The 24,776-nt window shown below is 35.4% G+C and overlaps 1 protein-coding gene across 1 annotated transcript; it reads right to left on the bottom strand.

Moving 5' to 3' along the window:
• Positions 1–3,902: 3,902 nt before the first annotated feature.
• LOC137404838 (uncharacterized) lies at positions 3,903–4,376 on the bottom strand. Its single transcript, XM_068091065.1, has 2 exons — positions 4,194–4,376; positions 3,903–4,145 (listed from the first exon to the last, which is right to left on the bottom strand). Exons 1-2 carry the CDS (start codon positions 4,374–4,376, stop codon positions 3,903–3,905), a joined length of 426 nt encoding a protein of 141 aa, XP_067947166.1.
• Between the last annotated feature and the right edge of the window lie 20,400 nt (positions 4,377–24,776).

Here is a 24,776-nt window from a genome sequence, read left to right as displayed (position 1 = left end):
CGGTTAAGTGTCATTCCAGCACTTTTGATCTTCTGCAGTACATCGTTTAGTCTCTTGTCGTGTTCACATTTATTCTTCCCATAGGCTAATATGTCATCCATGTGGACGATTACGCCTTCCGTGTTTTCCAGTATACGTAACATATCTCTGTAGAATATTTCTGGAGATGAACACAATCCAAATGGTAGTTTTTTGTACATGAATCTCCCGAAATGAGTGAGAAAGGTGGTTTTAGTTCACAGGATGCTGGAGTCAAAGGGATCTGCCAAAAGCCACTATTGGCATCCAGTTTTGAGAATACTTTCCCACTTATTTGTGATAAGCTGTCATCTACTGTGGCCATTGGATACACTTCGCGTTTGACATATCTATTTAATTGAGTTACATCTGAACATATTCTTACTCGACCGTTGCTCTTGGGGATCACTACCATCGGCGAGCACCACTCGGTCGGCCCAGTGACCCTCTCAACCACACCCAGGTTCACCATCCTCTCCAATTCGAGCCTAGTTTCATCCAACAATGGTATTGGTACTGGTCTAGAAACAGTTATAGCACATGGTACAGCATTGTCAACAAGTTTGATATCGTAAAATGCATCCTTCATTTGGCCCAGGCTCTCAAAAACTGGCAAGAATTTGTCTAACTTCAACTCAAACCTATTCACATCAGTTTCATCTACTGAACATGAAAGCAAAGACAAATCTGCACAGGCACGTTTACTCAATAGATTGACTCTCTGGTTGTTGACCACAAAAATGTCCTCTTTTACAGAAAAATTTTTATGACACAGGACAGCATTTACAAATCCTAAATATGGTATCTCTGCATTTCCAGGACCTACTAAACGTTTGTCACTTTTCAACATTGTTACATCAGAGGGTATTTCCTTGGGTGAACAGACAGTGACTGCAGCCCCACTGTCTAGTTTAAATGTAATGTCAACTGGCTTAGTATCTGGTAGCTTAGTGGTTACCTGTGCTGTCCATGGCTTTGAAGATGCCTCGTTTACCTCAATAACGCCTAGAAATAAATCGGTGAGCTTTTCCTGCTCTACCTCTGCTACTGGCTTACGCGCTGTTACGCTTCTGCATTTTCGAGCAAAATGTCCTATAATGCCACATTTCAGGCAATTCTTGCTGATAGCTGGGCATTTACTTCTAGGATGCCCAGGCCTACTACCACATCTGGCGCATTCGTTGCTACTGCTATAGCTATTGTTATTCTCTGATTTAGCTACCATTGATGCCGAATGTTGCCTTTTGTCACTCTGATATTTTGTTTGTCTCCGTATCGAGTCCACTTCACCGCTACAGTTTCCTCTTACTATTGTTTGAGCTTGCTTTGCAGCCTCATATTGTCTCACTGTGAGTGTAGCGACGTCTAGAGTCAGATCGGGCATAGCCTGGAGTTTCTCCGACAACTCATCATCTTGTACTCCTACTACTAAGCGGTCTCTGATCAGTTCTTGCTTAAGTGCCTTGTAGTCACAATATTCTGCTTGTCGATGGAGTTTATTAATAAACACGTCCACAGAGTCACTCCCTTGGCTGAGACGATTGAACTTTGCCCTCTCGGCAATCAAATTTCTCCTCAGTCCAAAATATGTATCAAATGCTCCTAGTACATTGTTATGAGTGTCTTCTGTAATGTTCCTGCTCAGCACTATATCTTCAGCTTGATCACCAAGGACATAAAGCAAAGAGTTTATTTGGTCGGTCTCTGGCTGGTTTTTGAGGCCACTCGCCTCCCTATAGCGCTTCCACCGAGCTGACCATCGTGCCCAACTGCCTGGATCATCAAAGTCAAACTTTTCTGGCATACTCAGCGGAGGAGGTCGATATCTGATGGCCGATGCATCTTGAGTTTCTTCTGCCATCGTAAATATCTCTTTCTATTATTCTCGTATGAACGTCCGTAAGCATCCACATCGGTGATGAAATAACTATTTATTTTACAGTATCACTATTCAATGTAAACGTTTAACAAAATGTCAACCGAATATTGTAGGCTCCACTGCTGCTACCATGTTGTATTTGTGTGTCTATTGTATATATCTTTATTAGTAAATATCGAATATGCTGTGATAACACAAGTACGAGTATTTAATATAAGCGCGTGTACTCAGTAACTGCCGGAAAACGATCCGTGCACATGCGTCAACCACAAATATAAAAGATAAGATAACCGCTAAGCATATACGGTAAGATAACTATGAAATGTAAACGAATGTATAGTGTGAGAGAAGATGACTCTTAATTATATACAACAATATGTTTACTACAGTTTGCAACAGAAACTGGCTTATTATGTGCTGTAAAAACAGAGATGCTTAATAGGGTTTGAAACATGACTGATTCATTTCAATTCTCATCAAAAAATTAACAATTCAATTTGCAATTCTTTTGCATTATATGTTGTGTGAAAATCGATTCAATTTGTAGTCCTTTGCAAAAGCATCACAATTCAATTCTCACGCTACCTTAACTTCAAGGACTCCATTCAATTCCCCAAAATAAATCATTCTTACAAAGATTGATCATGGCAATATATCAAAATAACAATTAACCACGGCTAATTTAGCTACACACATTAGCTCAGTCTATGGACTGTATGTATAACAAATATCAACTATTTTACTATGGATTTTAATCCTTTTTTTTGAAGGAGTTAAGTCATGCCTACTATTTTTGCTAGCATACACTTGTTTTTTACTGTTAAAGCAGAGTTCTTTTCATATACCTTTAATTTAAAGTTATTGCAATCTGCACAAGAATTTTTTGCAAGAATTAATGCACGTGAAAAAAGAAAAGTTTAATGTTTTCGTAGTTTTGTGAGCCCAGATGCTTCACTAAAACGCAGACGCAAATTATTTATTATAAAATTGTTGTAGCTAAAATATCATTGGTCCAGTGTTAAATGATTTCACTTAAGAAAATACGAAGAGGTAACAGTTTGCAATATTTTTTTCCTATGCTGAAAATTAAAAAAATTAATACCACAATTTTATGCTTTGTTTCTTAAACAAAGTAAAAACTATGCAACCTATGTTTTTGGCACAATGATGACCTAACTTCTAAAGTTGATTGTGGCAAAGTTTTGGGTGAATCTGATTACATTGTGATCCGTGGTCGTTGGTTTGGTATAAGTACAAAGGCGAGTCGTTTTAAAGGCTTTTCTGTAGAATGAACGATATTTGCGAGCAGCTATTAAAGAGTGTAAGATTATTGCTTTTGCCAAGGGAAACCGTAAAGCTAGTACATAGTACATATTATTGATCAATAAATTATATGCGGTGATATCAAAGTCTCTTAAAAATCTATGCAGGTAGCAGCATGGGACTGCACTGGTATCTTCACTTTGGCCCACATCTAGTTACAGATTGTGACACTTAAGGACATCACTTCAATGTGGATTCTTTGTCATCGCAGTAATTATAAAAGGAAGCGTTAGCTTCTTCTAACTCAATTGTTTTGTTATTGGAAATAGAGAATCAAGTCAATTCCTTTATGGTGACAGTAAAGATTCAATTTGATTCTTGTAGGATGCTCCGAGTCGATACAAATCTATGATAATTACAAAATTCTAGAGAATCAATTTTTTCAATTCATTAACAAAATGAGCCTTGAGGCTTGTGCGAGCAAGCGTGTTAACTGGAGTGCCCATCTCTGGTAAAGGATGAGTTATTAGCATCGATCTACCAAAAGCCGAGTTCGGATAATGGCAATGATGCTTTTAAAAAATAATTTGAAAATATGTTATCGATCTGCAAATTAATAAGTTGCAAAATAAATAGTCTATCAAGTGCTACAATTATATAGTTGAAAATATGTGACGTAAACAAAAATAGTCATCATACATGCAAAAACGAAACCAATATTTCTTAGACAAAAATCTTGGCGTCATTTACTGGCCAGTTGTGTTCTGATGGTTGCTTTTGTTTGACTCAGTTCATTTTCTTCTGACTGTGCAATACTTGTGTCTACAGTGTCTTCTGACTGTTCAATACTTTCTACTGTGTCTTCTGACTGTCCAATACTTTCTACGTCTTCTGACTGTTCAATACTTTCTACTGTGTCTTCTAACTGTCCAATACTTTCTACAGTGTCTTCTGACTGTTCAATACTTTCCACAGTGTCTTCTGACTGTTCAATACTTTATACAGTGTCTTCTGACTGTCCAATACTTTCTACAGTGTCTTCTGACTGTTCAATACTTTCTACAGTGTCTTCCGACTGTCCAATACTTTCCACAGCGTCTTCTGACTGCTCAATACTTTCTACAGTGTCTTTTGACAGTTCAATACTTTCCGCAGTGTCTTCTGACTGTTCAATATTTTCTACTGTGCCAAACTTGTTTAACCCTGTTAGTCTCATATGTTTTAGTCAGAAGTTATATACCACAATGGTTATAGTTATAATGGTTATAATAATATTATTACTTAACCATTCGTATGATATTTTTACTACATGCAAAGCTGCAGAGCTTATTTGATGCTGTCAAACCGCATAATCTTTCTATAAACCTTGTACAGCGTACTGTGTATATGTAATATACAAATCATGTCTTCTCAGATTAGACTGGGTCACCAATGCATAGCAGTCAAATTTTGCAATTATATTTAATACTAATATGGTCAAATTTTGCAATTGTACCACTATGTCACCATGTGTCACTAATACCCGGTGTGTCACTAGCTGATGAGGATGAAAATCTGGTAGGTGAAGTCATAAAATTGAAGAATAATTTTACAATACTGTTACTTTCACCACTGTCAGAGACAGTGCTGCTACTTTAATTATCTGTATAATCACGAAAATCTAAATCTTAATTGGCTATAATGTCATTATAAACTAATTATACCCTACCTGTTTTATGACTTAGACGTCAAATACGAACTAGTCCCAAATTGAATTTTTTTCTTATTAGCGAATTGGACCTGAGGAATGTAATCTGTTTATTCCACTACATTTATTTTCACATCACTATATTTTTACACTCATTAGAGCCGCGAAATTAGTTACTCGGCAGTTTTTCACAGAATGGGTTAATCTGTGCTTTGGACCAGCAGTCAAAAAATATTTGACCGAAATGAAGCTGTCGATGAAATGTCTCTTGGTCCTCAACAACGCTCCTGGTCATCCTCCTGGCCTTGAAGAAAATATTTTTGATGAATACAAATTCATCAAGGTGCTTTATCTTCCTCCCAATACCACCCCACTCCTCCAGCCCATGGATCAACAAGTGATTTCAAATTTTAAAAAACTATACACTAAATATTTATTCAAAAAATGCTTTGATGTTACAGATAATACGAATCTCACACTTCGAGAATTTTGGAAAGACCATTTTAACATTGTTCATTGTTTAAAAATCATTGACGATGCGTGGCAGGGTGTTACACAGCGAACCCTTAATTCGGCGTGGAAGAAATTGTGGCCAGCTTCCGTCGCTGAAAGACATTGCAAAGGAACCGGAGCAGCACACCTTGATGAAACTGAACAAGTGCTAACAGACGAAATCGTGTCACTTGGAAAGTCCATGGAGCTGTAGGTGGACGAGTCAGACGTGACCGACCTTGTCGAGGAGCAACAGGAAGAACTCACGACAGAGGAATTAAAAGAGCTTCAGGAGAGGGAATATTCTGAAGAATTACGTAAGCTCGGTAGTGAGGAGGAAGATAAGATTACAAAAGAAGACCGCATTTCTACTAAGGAAATAAAAGATATGTTACAAAAATGGCAAACGTTTTCCGAATATATAAAAAATAGACATCCGGACAAATTGGCTAGTGATCGTGTATTAGCGCTTTGTGACGACACCTGTGTCCGTCCTTTTCGTAACATGTTAAAAGGGCGACAAAGGCAAACGTCGTTAGATAGGTTTCTCTTAAAACGATCGGCTGATAGTGACAGCGAAATGCAGGAAAAATTAGTTAAGCCGCGAGAATAAATTTAAAACTATGAGCGCCAAAGAAAACTTTTAATTACTTCGAGTTTAAAAGAAAAGTTTGCTTTCAAATCTGTGCATCAGAATCTAAATTTATTTACATCAAATGTTGTAACTTTTCTCTCCCTCTTTGGCCAATGCTAGCGTTAGCTGCTATTGTATGTATTTAATTTCACAAATTGATTAATCACATTTCCTGGCATTAATTTTTATTTGTTGCTTTTTGAAAGCATGTGGTAAGTTACCACAGTTACCAGCAAGTTTTTCTGTTACAATACCTTGTTTTGAGTGTTTTATTTGCATTTTACAGAGTATGGAAACCAATAAATATATATTTAATTGTTCTATATATAAATAAATTGCACCAACATGCGAGTAATTTGACATACGAGCTCAGTCTCGGAACGCATTAAGCTCGTAAGTTGAAGTATGACTGTAATAAACATGGCAATTAACACTGGCAATGTTCCTACTAACATGAAAATTGCAAAGGTGCTACCGTTGTTTAAAAAAGAATCAAAAATGGTGTCTAGCAATTATAGACCTACATCAATTCTACCAGTTTTTTCAAAAGTTTTTGAGAAAGTCGTGAATGCTCAGGTGCAGAATCATTTGGAAAGACACAGCATTATAACCAAACATCAATATGGGTTTCAAAAAGGGAAAGGCACACATAATGCTCTGATAGATTTTTCAAATCAGTCTTTTCTGCTTTAAATAAAAAAAAACATTGTCCTAGGTATTTTTATCGACTTCTCAAAGGCTTTCGACACCATAAATCACTCTATTTTGCTTCAAAAACTCACAGCTTATACTTTTTCATGTAGCATTGTCAAACTATTTAAAAGTTACTTTTCTGATAGAACTCAGTCAGTATATTTGAATATATCTACATGTACTCTATCAGAATCACAACAAATTGAATGTTGGGTTCCACAAGATTCTATTCTTGGCCCTACATTGTTCCTTCTCTATATAAATGTTTTAATTTATTATTTAAAACCCTTCTCTGCTATTTTGTTTGCTGATGATACAAATCTGTTTTTTACTGACAAGAAATTAAATGATAATATCCACGAAATCAATTCAGCTTTAGATAGAGTTCAAAATTGGTGTACTGCAAACAAACTAACTCTTAACATCGATAAAACAAATTTTATAATCAAAAATCATCAAAATAAATTCGAACTTAGCCAAAATATAAGTATGAACGGTAAGCCAAAAAATAATGTTACAAATATGAAATTCTTAGGAATAGTTTTTCGGAATAGGAATAGGAATAGGAATAGGAATAATTCTTGACAACTCATTAAACTGGTCTTCTCATATTGATTATTTGAGAAGTCAACTGCATAAAAATTAGGGTATAATAACTATAATTTTCAAAGCCTCAGAAATTTTACCAACTGACATTATGATATTGCTTTATTACAGTTAAATGAACAGTAAACTAATTTATTGTTTAGAAGCATGGGGCAATGTTGCAGAGTGTCATTTGAATAAAATATTCCTGATCAATAGCGTCTAATGCGAATAATCTTCCATAAAAAATTCAAAGACCACACAATTGATCTGTTCATAAAGGCTAATGCTCTTCCAATTAAAGAGTTATACAAACTTCGTTTAGGTATTCTCGCTCATTCATCATTCTACTCTGACACTCATGTTCAACAACACTCTTATGCTACTCGTTATTCTTCTTATGCCTTACTTTACCCTAAGTCTACATCTACAGCTGGACATCGACAGGCAACTTACCAGTTGTCCAGTATTTGGAATGACTTACCAATATTGATCAGGTACATTAAAAATTCGAATCGTTTTAGGATTGCTTTAAAGAATAGAGAAAGCATAATATTATTATGCTTTATTATTTATCTTGAGGTGTTGACTGATGTTCTAAAAAAATAATCAAGGAGATTGACCAACCAAAAGCTGAGATATCGCCAGCCAAACACAGGTCTACCAAAAAACATAAGTGTTTTGGTAATCATCACTATATGACGTATGAAATCGGCTTGTGTGCCATTGGTCAATTAAGCCAACTAATGCGCTCTCCTATAACAACCACGGCGTTTTAATTGGTTTAATCCCTGGAAGTATAGAACAATCAAATTGGGCCTAACAATCATCGCTCTTAGAATTCCGAACCAGTCCCTCTGACGTGTAGATTAGTTTTAGCATAAAATAATTACACGCATCTATTATTTTGCAACATTTCGCTATCTTGCTAGTTCAGCTCAGTTTTGTTGTTCTCCTACTTAGCTTCCCTACTCAGACTCATCTTTAGCGTTGTTCAGATTTTTTTAACTATAGCTATAGCTAATAAATAGAATCAATCATCAATCTCGGTTATCATTTGGAATTTTCTACAAATTATATTAGTTACATCATTTATTCTATACGCAGTTATATTATTATTTTGTATAATATACATTATGAATATTATATAAATCATAAAAAATAATCATAGATAAGATAATAGATCAATAGAAAAATCAAAGCAAAAGATATCGTTTTCTTTTCTTATAGCAAGAGCAGCACGGTCAAGTTAGTCTTTTTAAGATTATGGCTGTAGTGAACTTCCAGTCTGTTAATAGTGACGATAATCATGAAAATCAACTGAATGCTGCAGTAGATACACAATAGAAGAATGCTGCAGTAGATACACAGTAGAAAAATGATGAAGGAACAAAAAGTCCCATTCCTATTTCTTATTCTAAACAAACTGCAACTCGCGGATATCGCATATAGACTATACACGCGCCGTTCGTTGAACAGATGATCTTCGGAGCATATCCGTGGAGATCGAGTTAAAATTTGAAACACAATAGTCAAAATCTGCTCTTCTGCTTTGAAAAATCACGGCGAGGGGTTGTGGGCAAATGCCTTTACCACACAATGTTTGATTGATTTTTCTGAGAAACCAGAGCTAGTATGTAAATTATTTACTATCGCGAGAAGCGTTTCACATCTCGTAGCCAAAACAATCATTATACGTAACGGCGGTAAGGGTGCACAACTCCGACACATGAACATTAAGTCGATTTTATACGTCACAGTTTTCGGGATTTTTGAAGGGTTTTCCTCTGATTCTTTATTAGGTAGACCTGTGTTTGGCTGGCTATATCTCAGCTTCTAGTGGGTAAATCTCCTTGATTCTTTTTTTAGAACATCAATCAACACCTCAAGATAACTAATAAAGCATAATAATATTATGCTTTCTCTATTCTTTAAAGAGGCATCTACTTGACTCATTAGGATGGCTTTAGGTTTTAATATGTGAACATTATTATTAAGAAAATTGTCAACTCGGGCCCTGCACCTTGATTAGCCCTGCTACTATGCACGTGGGCCTCTATCGCTCCCTATTGTATTATGATTGCTTATTCATATATATATATTTATATATTTATTTAGTTTGTGTCTCTGTGTGCATCTGTTTTTATGATGAAAATAAACTCAAATCAAATCAGTACAATAGATGTCACTAGTAGACAAGGTGTTACTAGTGAACCGAGTGTCACTAGTACACTGGGTGTCACTAATACACTGGGTGTTACTAGTACACTGGGTGTCACTAGTACACTGGTTGTTACTAATACACTGGGTGTTACTAGTACACTGGGTGTTACTAGTACACTGGGTGTTACTAATACACTGGGTGTTACTAGTGCACTGGGTGTCACTAGTAAACTGGGTGTTACTAATACACTGGGTGTTACTAGTACACTGGGTGTCACTAGTACACTGGGTGTCACTAATACACTGAATGTTACTAATACACTGGGTGTCACTAGTACACTGGGTGTCACTAGAAAACTGGGTGTTACTAGTAAACTGGGTGTCACTAGAAAACTGGGTGTTACTAGTAAACTGGGTGTCACTAGAAAACTGGGTGTTACTAGTAAACTGGGTGTTACTAATATACTGGGTAGAGTTGCAAAATAGTTGCTAACCGTATTGTATCTAATAATTATTACACTGGGTTGAATGGCTGCTGGTTTTCTTATTCATATACCTGGCACATACAGATGGGCTTCAGCATTTTACCTTTGTTACATGTGGCTGCTACGCCAACCATCTGACTTTTGCTTGTTTTGGCCTAAAATTGTATTCCCTTCACATTGCTGAAGATGATTGCGAAGTCGTTGTAAGTTCCTTCTCTGGATCATGAAGTTCGTCGATTGTAACATTGTCTTCTGCTCAACTTATGAAATGAGTTTATGATTGAACATTCAGGCTGGGAGTTGTCTGCTCTGGGTGATATCGAGTGCTAACCTTAATATCTGTAGCAATAGTTGCATTTTTTTACTAAGGTTACGTGTACAACAGTTCATAAACAGCCTTTGAGAAATGATAAACGAATCCTAGTTAATTAAGAGCAATAACATTCCATAGATAGTCTAAAACTCTTTCATATTTATCTAGTTGTCATTAGATGTCTCTCATGTCCCAGAACCCATTAAAAAGCTTGGATTCACTAAGGTAGATCTGGCAGAGCAGCACCCTCCATAGCCTGTCTCCACACCGATGACTTACTGATGCAGCAATTAGAGTAAGGAAGTCTAATGCAGCTGACACACTAGACAGGAATACTCAACTGATCACTACGTAAGTTGTGTATAATATAGGTATTTATTGTACTGTGTTTCTTTCGTGCTATAGTTTTTTCATGATGTTCACTTGTTAACATTTGTGTTAGTTTAAACGAGTTGATGGTATACTGACTAAGCGTTTGCGTTACCAAGACAACAAATTTGCATGTTTTACTGGTTCAACCATATGATATACTGTGATCACTGTGTTATGCAATCATAAGATATGCTATGATATAATTTGAGTCCTGTGCTGTACAACCATATGATATAATAAGAACACTGTGTTATACAATCATAAGGTATGCTATGATATAATTTGAGTACTGTGCTGTACAACCATATGATATACTAAGAACACTGTGCTATACAATCATAAGATATGCTATGATATAATTTGAGTACTGTTCTGTACAACCATATGATATACTAATAACACTGTGTTATACAATCATAAAATATGCTATGATATAATATAAGTACTGTGCTGTACAACCATATGATATACTAAGAACACTGTGTTATACAATCATAAGGTATGCTATGATATAATTTGAGTACTGTACGCTCAATATAAAACTTCTCGTAGCACTAGTTCATGACAAACACTTCGTACACAAACACAAATACATCAAATATGGATACTCGCTACTTTACAGTTTTGTTTCGGCTCGGTCTAATTGGCAAGTTGTAATCTGATCATGTGACCCATACTTCACGATTAATTTCTGCAGCATTTCTCGATTATACACAGGTGACCAACTGGCTCGTCATGTTTATCAGACAATGATATGTACTCATTCGAGCTGAGGTTACAAAATTAAACGAATTTTCACAGTAGGTTATAAGATATCAGTGCTAAAAGTGACAGCCTTACAATGATAATAAAATAGACGCGTAAGAACAATAGACTTGGTTTTATTGAAAGTGTGAAGTATGTTTGTGAAAATATTTCGACGAATGAGGTTGCGTGAAACTGTAAACAGAAGCCATCTTGTACAACTATGTCCCATTTGTGTGGGTTTGGAAAGAGATTCCAAACAACGGCGGTTTCATGTGACTGCGATTAACTGTTCGTTTTTAGCTTTTACAAGCTTGTAATCACATTTCCACATATTTGGCACCTACAACACAACAGAGTAAAACATGGTGAATCTTTTGATACCAAATAACTGTCAACTGTCAACTAGCAAGTCAACCTTTATTAACTCATTCGCACCCGACGAATTTCTAGGCGATTAGCCCCAGATACCGCTTATTTTTCAAAAAATTGTCGTAATTCAAATTACTACTACAGGAGGCAGACTTGAGATAATTTATTCAATCAAATTTCAAAAGAACCAACCAAGTATCCTCTTTCAAAATATATTACATTCATATAGACACCTTGTATCCCTTTTATGTAGATCCGTGCCTCAAAGAGGGTAGTTTTAGGACATATCCAATTTTGAAAAAATTGTCATTTGATGAACAAAGTTAGATTTGCACCATAAAAATTACAAAATATACAAAGTTTGACTGAAATTACTCATTTATTACAGACAATACATATTTATGATTATTATTTATACATATGCAGTTAGTCATGAACATGAAAATTCTGAAACTCTAACTTCGAACTTTTCCTCACGAGCATCATCCTTCAAACAAAATCATAGCAAACCTATATGCCAATATAACCCAAATAAAGCATCATGAAAATGTTTCAAATAATAAAAATATGTTCAATAACTCTGTTCTTGATTTTTCAGACTTAGTAGACAGCTCTAAGAATCAATATGATCCTATCGAAACTGAAAGATAACGTTAGTCCGACTACGGCTGGCAGCGTAAAGAGTGCATTTTTATTCGAGCATAACGATTAGAATTGGCAAAAGTAAAAGCTAATAAAAACTTTGAAACACTAAAAATAATGTTTTGATTTGATTTATGCAGTCTTTCAATGTCTTACCACTTCTGAATCTGCATATTTACTTCTGGAGTTGAAAAAAAATTATCACGAACGATAAAATTTCAAGTCGGCAAGATGATTTCCGGTTTTGGTAGAAACTGAGATGGGTGTACTAATTTGGTTATAACTTTCGCTGGAGACGTCATAGAGGCACGTTTTAAAGTTTGTCTGATTGGCCAGAAATTTGTCTTTCTAACTAATCAAAAATATTCTTTTATAATTGAAAAATAACGATGCAAGGAGTTGGCAAATTTCAGACGCGAGTTAACTCGCGTTGGGTGCATAGCAACGTTATAAATATGCGAGTTAACCCGCGCCTGGGTGCGAATGAGTTAAGGAAAGGATTGAAAAATAGACTGCAATGGTGTTCAAATCGAAGTTTTACAGTAACTAAATGGCTATTAAACACACTCAACAACTGAATTTCACTAAAATACAGTCAAGGAGACGATGGTGAGAACTAAAAGGGGCAGCAGTCCTATCTACTTGCTATTTTAAGTTCAGATAGTTGCTACAGCAGCTCTTATCTCCTCTCATATCATACCAAGCCTCTTATAAATATCCAGGGAGACAATCAGGCACCTTAGTCTAAGGTTCAAGTATGGTGATAAGTAATGTCAACAAACTAGCAAGGCACTGCTTAGTTACTGCTCACAAACACGCTTTGGTTAGAGGGTGTGAACTTTGTAGCCTTCTTTTGAATATCCTGCATACTGAGTAGAGTTAGGCTGTAGCATGGGTACCTCTCACACTGGTACGATTAGAGAGCCCGACCCATGGATTAGACCTTATCTCAATACAAAATGATTAGATTCTGACAGGTGGGTGTATTCTCAACAACTATGCTCACATGTACATTACATCTTTTCTAATAGAGATAACATTGACATTTATTACCTGCTGGAGTAGGTCTTTGAGCCTTAGCATATGCTACTCGATGGACAGATATACCATGAAGCGTCACCATGCTTAGCTGTTCTGTTAGATTAGATTCCGACAGGTGGGTGTATTCCCATGGATACACCTATATTTTGCCTCGAAATTGGCAAAAAGCCAACCACATCTTCATTTACTAAGGGTGGTTTTGATTTTTCGTGGTGTGGTAGAATATCATAGAATTATTTACCCTGAGTTGTGCACCAATAACCAATTGTTTAGCTCAACTCATATCTATAAACTCTTTGTCTACTTTCTATGTGCTGCTTTCACTGAAGTGCTAGCAACATGGTAATTATTCTATTGATCTGCAAATGAATCCAATCAATATTTTCCCATAAATCAATTGAGTTTGTTATACAGTCCTACCTCTACATACGAGTGCCTTAACCAACTCGAGATACGAGCTGACTTTCTAGCAAGTTTCTTCCTTGATATACAAGTAATCTTTGAGATATGAGTGTACAAGCTGGTTCTCAATGGCCATCAGACTTTATGGCCATTACACTATATGGCCATTACACTATATGGCCATTACACTATATGGCCATTACACTATATGGCCATTACACTATATGGCCATTACACTATATGGCCATTACACTATATGGCCATTACACTATATGGCCATTACACTATATGGCCATTACACTTTATGGCCATTACACTATATGGCCATTACACTATATGGCCATTACACTATATGGCCATTACACTATATGGCCATTACACTATATGGCCAAGTCGGTGAGAAGCCATTTTTGAGAACAGCATCGATCAGTATTTATCCTCGAATCAGTTTGAAAAACTTTTTAATAGGTTGGCTAAAAGTTATAGTGTACCAGAGGTAAAAGGGCATAACCAGAAACATATACTAAAAACCTGACGGGAAATTAAATAAAGTTTAGTGAATAATTGAAACTTAGCCTCAAGTGTGTGTTTAGTAAGTTAAATTCACTAGGTTTAATTCAGTGAAGTTGAACTCAAAGTTTCTATCTCATATGGTCACAAAAGTTCAGTGTACTAAAGCCTTGCTCTTAAGTCTCTCTCAGACTGCCGTTAACTACAACGTCTGTCTTCAAGGTTAAAACTCCATTTGGTATTGTACATAGTGATGTTACATCTTATCAAACAACTAAATAGGTATATGTTACTGAGATACTATAGGTGCTGAATTATAATAATTAAAAACAAGTTTTCCACCGTAATATTTTTAGATAGATTTTCATATGGTACCGGATTAGTTGGTACTTAGTTATTATATATAGGAAATAGTGGTTTGAGACACAAATAAATTGACATACAAGCTAAGTCCTAGAACATATTAAGTTCGTATGTAGAGGTATGACTGTATATACAAAAGCTCGGTTATTGTAGCCTAAAAACACCAAAATATTCATTTTCTGCATTTGCTACATCTCCACATGGCCATTGTTAACATACCTTACCCTACTCTGTTATCATGTATCCTAATTAGGGCAAATACTATTGTATATATTGTAAAATTGTGAGTAATGGGTGATTAGCATACGAATGTGTACATAATCTTGTAGACTTATGGGTTATTGAACTGTTATAGTAAATATTCATAGTAATTCACTCAATGATTAATTTCCTATGTGTCAGCTAGTACATGTTGGTTTGTTATTATCAAACACATGTTAGGACATTTCTTCACAGAATCTCTTGACAATGCAGTTATTCTCACTGCTTCCAGTTATGATTAATTTGTAATACATTTAATATTTTATTGGATCCTAGCAATAACTTCTGCACATTCCAATATCAATATCAGTGCTTCAGTTTACTCAGAACTGCTAAATGAGGGTCTAACTTACATGATGAACTGTTGCTCATAGACACCATCCACTACAAGTTATACCCACACAATGACCTCTCACAGATCAAGACACTGCTAGTTTCCAGTACTGTCATAGTTGTATAATAGACATACAGTAATAACCATAGTTTAACATTAGAGTCATATTATACATGTAGTTCTCTGTCTTTACATAGATGACCATCAGGAGTGAGCTAAATATCCCATGTGAATAATAACATCCTTTTTCTATTTGCGAAAATATTTTTGGTCAATCCAAGACAGCAAGCTGACATGAGGTAACTTAGCCATTGAAGATGAAGATTTCTCGTGTTCAAATGTGATGGACTTCACTACACTTCCAAGTCCTACATAGCTTTGGTGTCATTTCTGGATCATGACGACTAGTTGCTATTTTTAGCATTAGCATTTTCATCACGTGATCAGTTTCAGTCCTGATTGCCTGGGAAGCCCTGAGCTCATTCCACATGCAGCTAGCGTCTGTGCAAGTAGTATTCATCTGCAGCCTAGTTAGTTATTTCCTTATTCTTTATAGTAGAGAACTACACAACAAAACATCATCTTTTCATCATAAACTGATTTAATGAATAGTAATAACAGCCTTGTAAGTAACTTCTACTTAGTATAACCTGGTGACTCATCCGGAGGTTTTATTTGTCTGTCACTTTAAAACTTCTTTGTTGCTAGATAATTGTAAGTTTCAAAGGTGAGCTCATCCCCAGGGCTAATATTATAATGCTGCCTACCTAATGCTTCATGTGAGCAAATACGGTAATTAAAATTGAAATCAGATTTTTTCAAAAATTCCAGTAGAGTGGAAGATAGAAGTTTTAAGGGGTGTGCCATTTTTATATTATTTAAATAAGCTTTATAAAAAGAATTAAAAACTAGGTAGCAATAACTTTACTGACTTGTGAACTATATCAATAATGATAGACTATGAGTAGTAATGGTATACAGTGGCTCATGATAGACTTAACTTCATCAACAATATTTGTCCACAGTTATGTCTTTGTTAGTCATTTGTTTATTTTACCATAAACATAGTAATATGAAATCCTCAGTTGTAATCGTAAGTCTTCAGTTAACCTAGCTAATGTAGATTATGTAGTGAGTTTTATAATAATTTGTCTGTGGTACTGTGAGACTGCTTGTGTGCAAACATGCCTATGGATTACAATAGATTTCACGATGGAATTATTACAGATTGGAACAGGGTTGTCTGTCCTGTAATCATTACGAGTAATTTAAAATTAAGTTATCATATTAATATGGTACGTTCATTTTTAGGCGTGTTGAACATAGAGCAATATTGAGACTACAAAAAGACTGAAGAGTTATCCCCACGTTTTATAAGGTGAGTTTGACAGATGTAGTGCACTAATTGGTAATTGATTGTAGGAGGTTTTTTCCATCACATATATTATAATGATTAACCCTCTAGCGTGTGTAATGTTATGTTTAACATAGCCAGGATGCTGAATATTTTGGACAAGTGTTAAATTAACAATACATAGCGCTGACTCTGTCAATTACAATATATGACTATTATTAGCTAGTCTGAGAGCCTTTTCTGATCAACAAACAAACTATCAACTGAATGTACTACTCACCTAAAGTTATAAAGCTTCTTTCTGGTAAATTCTAGAACTATCTTAAGTAGTTCATGGATCATGTTGACCTGTTACAATGGTTACAAGTATATCTTACATAAGAAATATTCAAATACTATTTCCTACCTGGGAGTTGTCTTTTATCTCAGAAAGTAAAATTGATGTATGTATTTTCAGGAAGCTGTAAGTTATATTATTAATTTCTGGAAATATACACTCCCTTGCGGCAAAAACTCTAAGCAGTGATCTTTATTGTTTGTAGTGTCATACATAATTGAATATTGGAGTCATACATAGTTTTTGATGTGTTAAATCTGATTCTAAACGCACTGATATGTTATATTTATCTGCAGTCATTCAGGAGTCATGCTGAAATGGTTTTGGGAGAGGATTAGAGGCGAATACACTGAAAAGGAAAAGGCTTCTGGTAAGATAAAGTGTTATATGAGAGATTATGGTCAGCAATGAATATGCTGACTTTCAATTTATAGTTTTAACAAAATATCTTATTATTCCTCATTAAAATAATATTGTATAGTTTGATACAAATTATGTTAGTATATTCCTGATTGGTTGATGGTCTATAAGGAGATCAATTAATATTTATAAATCAGTCCTTCCACCGTTTTCATTTACCAGATGCACTTGTTAAAACAATGTCACTTTACCTTGCTAAAGCCTATAGCATTAGCTCCTGTTCTTAAGATGCAATTTTCTTATGGTATACATGTAGAAAATGGGATTATATTGTAGATCAAAGGACAAGGAAAAATCAATTGTGTTTTATGTGTTTGGAAGTACTTTGAAGCACCATCTCACTACTAAGTGTTTCTTGTCATGCAAACTCACATGTTTGTCATTTTTACACTAAAATGAACAGCATCTGCTGTTCCAAAGAAATATTTTCAACTTGTTTGAAGACAGACCCATGTTGGTACTTCAGTGTTCAGAGTCTGTGTTGTCTCCGTTTCTGAAACAGCATGTGAAAAGGTTATGCTATTACATCTTTCTGGGTTTTCTATAACTTTTTGAAACAATGTTAGGAATAAACAGCGGTATTCATTGCCTCTTAAAAACACAACTCAAATTCTTAACAAAACTAAAAAATAAATATATCGTCTGGAAATAAAAATATGTTTTCATTGTTTTGCGTTGGCAAATGATTTAACATGTTTTTGTTCTAGAAAGAGAACTTCATTCTAAAACTTCTAATGCAAACATTCAGTTTAAAGGCTTTGACTGTAGTCATCCATCAGGGTTGCTTTTTCATAACTAGTGCCTGTAAATTGACACATGACTGGCCTGGATTATCAATGACCACCCAAGTTGAAATAATACCGGAGAGAATAAACCAGAAGGTCTTATGATAGATACACTAGTCAGAGGCTCAGGATTTCATTATCTCTAAGTTTCAATTCTTGATAGTTGTTCTTCTACAATACTCTCCCTTATTAACTTGTTAACTTCCATCATAAACTAATGGTAACATATACAGTTATACTAACCAGCATAACATTCAGGGACTACAGTCGACCCTTGCTAAAACGGTATCCGTTAGTCTGGACATTGGATAAGATGAACAAGTTTATACATGAGTTGCAATCAAACTGCGGTTATATTTAAACAATTGATCAGTTTATAATGATTTTAATTAAATAGATTAGAGAATTATTGAAGGTAAGCAAAACTTGTATGTTAGCTGTTTATATAAGTGACTCACAAAAATGAAATACATATCATATCATTTGTATGCTATTCTACATTTATGATGGTGAAATATATTTTGTATGAATTATAAATATGTTAAAAACACAACATAAGTTTGAAGTAGTAACTGATTCTACATTCATGAGAGCAACACAGTTGTAAACTCTGCTACTAATTTATCATTATAGCAGTTGTCTACCCTTCGCTGTTTTCTTAAAAATTTCAAAAACTGAGATTTTGTGAAAAGTTCCATTTACTCAAAGTATTACAAACTCCTATGCTAGTTTTGTGTGATTTGAAAGAATATTTCTGTGTTTAGATTATAATTCAGTCTTTAATTTTTCACCATGTTTTCACAAGGCCATATCACAACGTAACATTCCCTTCCATAGATATTAAAGTTGAAGGTATAGTAAGGGTTTAGGTAGAGATGAAGGTGGAATATCTAGTAAATTCATGGCAAATTATCAAGGGGTTAACCTGCATTGTGTGTCAGTAATTTACTAGTAGTCAGTTTACTGGTTGCGTGGTGCTAGCACGATGAATATTGTATCTCATTTTTTACAAGTATGAGTGCCAGCTTTGACCTGTAAGAGGTAGACAAAATGACCTCTAATAGCCTTGTTTACATGAGTCTCTGCAGTATCAGCCAGCTATTTAACTCAATATGGCTTCACTGATTGACTGAACCATGCTCACCATAGTCAAATATGTGATAGAGATTTGAAAATTGAGTCACGTATACTAATTGTGAAAATAGGTAATTTTAGAATGTACAGGCACCATGACATCTTCATTAGAGATGAAGATGTCATGGTGCCTGTATACTCTAAACTTATTTATTTTCACAGTTAGTATGTTTGTCTCCATTTTTAAGTTCGGACAAGTTTTAAGTTGTCGCTACCGTAAAACCTCTATTTGACTGCCACTATAAAAAAGATTAAAAATATAGCGTCCCGCCCTTTAATTGAATGCCACCTCTATGTGACTACCGGTTAAATTCTTTGATTTTAACAAACCCATAGTAGAAAGGAATCAGTAGAAGTGGCCACAAAATAGTACTAATAATGACTTGGATACATTAATAACAATTAACTCTTTGGTATGCTGCCACAAGTCTGACTTGCTGTGACTGATTACACTGCTGACGCTAAGGGTCATCATATAATTAATAATGATCAAATGTTATTGGCTGACTTCTCATGAGAGAACTCTATGAAAATAATGTCTATGCTTTATCTTCAAACTATAAAATATCTCAGAAACATCTAGTAATTATCAACCTTTGGTACAGAACAAGAGAGATGATGGTTGTGTTTTATTTTAGTCAAGAGCTTGCTGTTGTTGATATGACAAAAATGTAGTTGTAAGTAATAAAAGAGGTTTATTATGTTCTCACAACCTATTTTATAGTCTACAGAGTTTTCTACAGACTATCTACACAGGAGTCTGATGACTGGCTCAGTGACTCACTGCAAGACAAAACAGTAGAGGAGGTACTGAATGATGTTGGTGAAGACTCCATTACAGGCTTTAGATGTGAAGGAAAGATTCCTCCACTGAATATACTTTGTCCTATGGTGAAGGGGCTGCGTTTAGAGAACATTCCAGAGAACTGCCAGTTGGAAAGGTAAAACTGTACAGAGTTACCTTCACTTATACTACCAGAGTAGTGATTCTCCTTCCAACTGTAATAAACTAGGTGAATAAATAACATACCATACCTTAGTATAGGAATATTCTGCTATATCATCAGTCTGCAATTCATACCAAGTTATAACCCTTACATTTCCTTCATCCACCGTTAATGTTATCATATATCTAACTGAATTGTTACAGTAACTTGTATAATGCAACGGAATATACTTTAGTGAAACTCTTGTAATTTCACTAAAGTATTTGTGAAAACCCTAGCATTTCCTTCATCCACCAGAAATGTTATAATATTCATCATTGATAAGTTACAGCAACATGTACTTTAGTGAAACTCTTGTGACAAAAAGGTAATAAAGTACCTCATGTGCAGTATTATGTAATCTATCAAAACCATTATGGTAAATCATCAAGTATTCTATGAGTATTTACTTGTTCCTTTTACTACTGGACTATCTCTATGTACTTATATCTACTCCTGTATCACATGTTTAATACTAGCACTGTTCAGGTAGGCATCACTTTATCTAGGTCAATCACGGTAGTTTGATATCTTACATTCTTGAATAGTTTGAATACTTACACATATTCTGATGCATGATAGTATATTACTCAGTAATAAATCAACACAAAGTATCATCAAACAACTTTTACTATCAGTGAGTGTATTCAACTGAAGATTTCTTATCTGTAATAACTTCATCAACACATGGACAATAATAAATCATAGATTGATTCCTTATCAGTACATGTGATAGTTTGATTTATTTTAATAATTCATACAGATTATTATGATAACTGAGCATTCAATTTAGCTGCCCACCTGCTCTGTAGTTCTTCATTTAATAGTAGAACAAATTCATTTTATGTACTGAGATACTTTACCATAGCCTGTGAACCTATACTATTATACATTTAATTTATCACATGTATATATTACAGTCTATCCTCTCTGACTCAACTGAAGGAGCTAGTGCTGAGTGGCAACAACTTTAAAGAAGGCCTCCCTGAGGTTGTTGGAGCTCTTAAATCTCTCACTGAGCTACGCTTGAACATGTGCGAACTTCAGGACCTCCCTGAATTGTGAGCATAACTCAGTCTCTCTGTAGGAAGTTTCTGAACAAAAGAAGTATATTTACTACCATTGCATTTCAGGATATTTTTTGGTCTTGCTACCACATGCAAAAGTTTATTTAAGTTTTTAAAATTACATTAAAATTTTATGCCATGTAGTAATGTTTGTCAGTAGACTTTCTACATTCTAAAGGTTTTAATTAGTTTACGCAGTAGTTGTGTGTCAGGTTTCATATATTTAACTAAGAGTTTTATTTCAAATTTAAAAATACAAAAATATTGATGGATTAATCAATACATTACAGGTACAATAATAAATCATGGAATAATAATCATGGTAGTGGGTAATAATGAAACAAAATCATTTTCATGTCTTCAAACTATGGTTGTGATGCATTAGAACTGCACTGAGTCATTGCAGTACATTTTAGTGCATTACATCTCTCTAATGCACAGTAGATATTTACCGCAACTGCACTCCAACTGGCAATTACCCACTACGGTCTACTGCACATTTATTTCCATGATGTATTACCTGAAACCAAGTATTTCATGCATACTGCGAATATGCATTCTTCAAAACTTTAAACTGCATACATACTGCAACTATGCATTAGTATGAAGTTGTTACTGTGGATAACCTGACACTGCTGGATTTCCATGAGGGCCATTCCATGGGGACTGGTCCAATGTGTGTGCTGACCCATCACAGATATGATTAAAACTAATCCTATGTGAAAGAGCATGTCAAACTTGGGGGGAATCCAAATTTTTTAGTCTCTAAACATTTCGTGGCGCTGCCGGCATCACCCCAAAGTTTGCCGTTCAGGAAGGGTAACTCCGAATCGGAATTTTTTAGGTTTTTAATAACAAAAATCTCGAAAATTATATCTTCTAAAAATCTGAATTTTTAGTTATGTCTTCTTTCATTAAAAACTTGTCTGTCGGAGGCTGTCATTTAGGGTCAGAGGTCGCTGAAGTAGGTCAGCGGGCCCTATTTTTGGCAAGTTTTGTAGAGTTAAGCTATTTTAGCGTCACGTAAAACCCGAATTTTTTTTCATTTTTTGGCAATGTAACTCTTGATATATGCTTATTAATGTATTTTCTACATAAAAATAATTTATATTTGTCAGATTTCATCCTCATGTGGGTGTGGGCGGGACAAATCCAACATGGCTGTCGTCGGCAGCGATGGAAAAGGGTGACGGAAACCACTAAAAATCACAGAGATAGCGCGAAAAATTATATAATAAAATAATGTTTTATACATATTTCATATGCGCTGATTCCAAATCTTGTCTCAAAATATATGATATTCTGCTAGAAAATAGGTTAATAGCACAATGAATTAAAGACACTTTTATATAAAAAACCATTCAAAGCCGATTTCAACACAATAAAGCTGCCCTGTCCAGTGTATCTGCATAGACATTGAATTCACAATTACCATCTATGTGACAGTCATCACATTTGAAGCATAGTTAGTAACTGCTTGAACATATGCTAGTTTTAACTCACATTGACATCATGCTAATAGCTGAGCGATTTCTTCCTGTAAATGTTGACTCAAGGTATATTGGCGGTGGTTAGCTGTCTCAAGATTTACCCGCATCAAGATATGTTGAATTGGAACATACAGTTCATCTGGTCGTAATGGGTATTTGAATACCTTGGCTGGTCCATGAGGTAAGAGAGAGTTAATTTTTACATCCTCTTCTTTCAAGTCTATATCTATAATAGATCCAATGTACCAGTCCTTTTCATATTTGTAGGCAAGGTAATCCCCTGGTTTAATTTCTGCCAACACAATTTGCCGAGTCTGAATTAGCCCTGTCAGCAAATTTCCTGTAAAGGTTTTGTCATAATCTATACTGATAGATACTTCACCATTAGATGTACACCTGCCTATAAGGGTTGGTGATAGCTACAGGCCATAAGGGAAACAATGATGGCTACGGGATCCAGGTACAGGGACGCCATCTGCTTCAAATCGTTGTTCTTGGAGTAAACGCACTTTGTCGATATCTGTCTCATCAAACCATAAAGTTAGCACTTTCGTAATGTTTGATTTCGCAAAGTTATATAGATCTTGAGGCGTAGTAATAAAATGTTCCAAAGCTCGCTGCAAGCTTGCTCGACGTGCCTGGTATTTAATGATGGCCCCTACACCATCGCAAGCAGACTTTCCATGCGATGTTGCATAGTAGTGCCATTTGACCGTCACCTGAAAATCCTCAGTGTAAAACATCAAATTACAAAAGGCTTTTTATGACTTATATTGGCCTGTGCAGCCATCTGTGAAGTAGTGTATCATCGGAAGATTTGGCAGTATACGTCTCAGTCGAAGAAGGAAATCTTTGAGCATCGTATAGACAGCTAAATGGTTGTGATGCAAATAATCACTTACATAACAGTAAGATATGTGTAAAAGTTTTCCCTCGGTTGATTTGTAATATACTACTATAGGATGTAGTGTGGCCTGGAGATTGTTCCAGTGGAACGATTGGGAGGCATCTTGTACAATAAAGGAGTGATTCTCCGCGAAATCCATCTGTATGGTGATTTCCGTAGTCTGAAGATTTTGTTTCAGATTCTGGAGAAATGCAGACTGCTCCTCTTTTATGTAATGGTGGGTACTTAGTTCATCAACTTTTTGGCACATTGTGTCGATAAATTCGGAGATGGTTGCACAGTGTTTCACAATGTTTGACCGGTCAGTAGTAACCCACTGGCTATATGTGATTTCATCGTCTCCTTCATAGTCAGCTTTTTCAAACAGCTCAGAAAGGCGATTTTTAATGTTTGCTTGACCTGGACAATTCTCACATTTTCTCAACATACAGTTTGCCTGCTTACGATCACAAACCAGCTTTTCAAGAACATCCGTGTAGTGATTCAGTTCCGGTACCTTTTCAACCATGAAACGAAAGTTTTGGTGAATGGTACACGCACAAACGAAATGAGTACCATTGGCACTGGCAGTTTTGCAAAACTTTGGCCTAAGTTCGCAAAATTTTGAAAGCTTTATCTGGTTACCACTGATGGGGTTTTGTTGGCAGAAATGGTTATACAACTCGGAAAGATTGCATAAAATCAGTCGTTGCAGTTCATATTCTCTAGTACCATCAGAGCTTCTATGTGTTGAGACCTGTTTTGCTCCAGGCATGAAATGAACAAATTCACTGTTTTTGTAGAAGTTTTCTACATCAGCTTTTATGTTAGCCGCTAAACCTTTATTACCTTTTTTTGGTGGATTGGGGTGTGGCTAAGATGCCTTTTGTTCGCTTTAGCTCTCTTGCTTCTTTGACTTGCCTTTCGGACACATTGAAATCTCTGCTAATCTGATCTATTGGCCAGGAATGGGACAAAAGTGTTAACAAAGAAACTTGCTCCCTAAATGTGCTTATTTTCAACTTCTCTCTGATATCCTCCATAAGGTCCGCAAAAGGATCTTT

This window comes from Watersipora subatra, chromosome 9 (genome assembly GCF_963576615.1).
Source record: "Watersipora subatra chromosome 9, tzWatSuba1.1, whole genome shotgun sequence".
NCBI classification, from domain to species: domain Eukaryota; kingdom Metazoa; phylum Bryozoa; class Gymnolaemata; order Cheilostomatida; family Watersiporidae; genus Watersipora; species Watersipora subatra.
The sequence above is the reverse complement of the archived record's forward strand: the minus strand, read 5'-3'. Positions and strand labels throughout refer to the sequence as shown.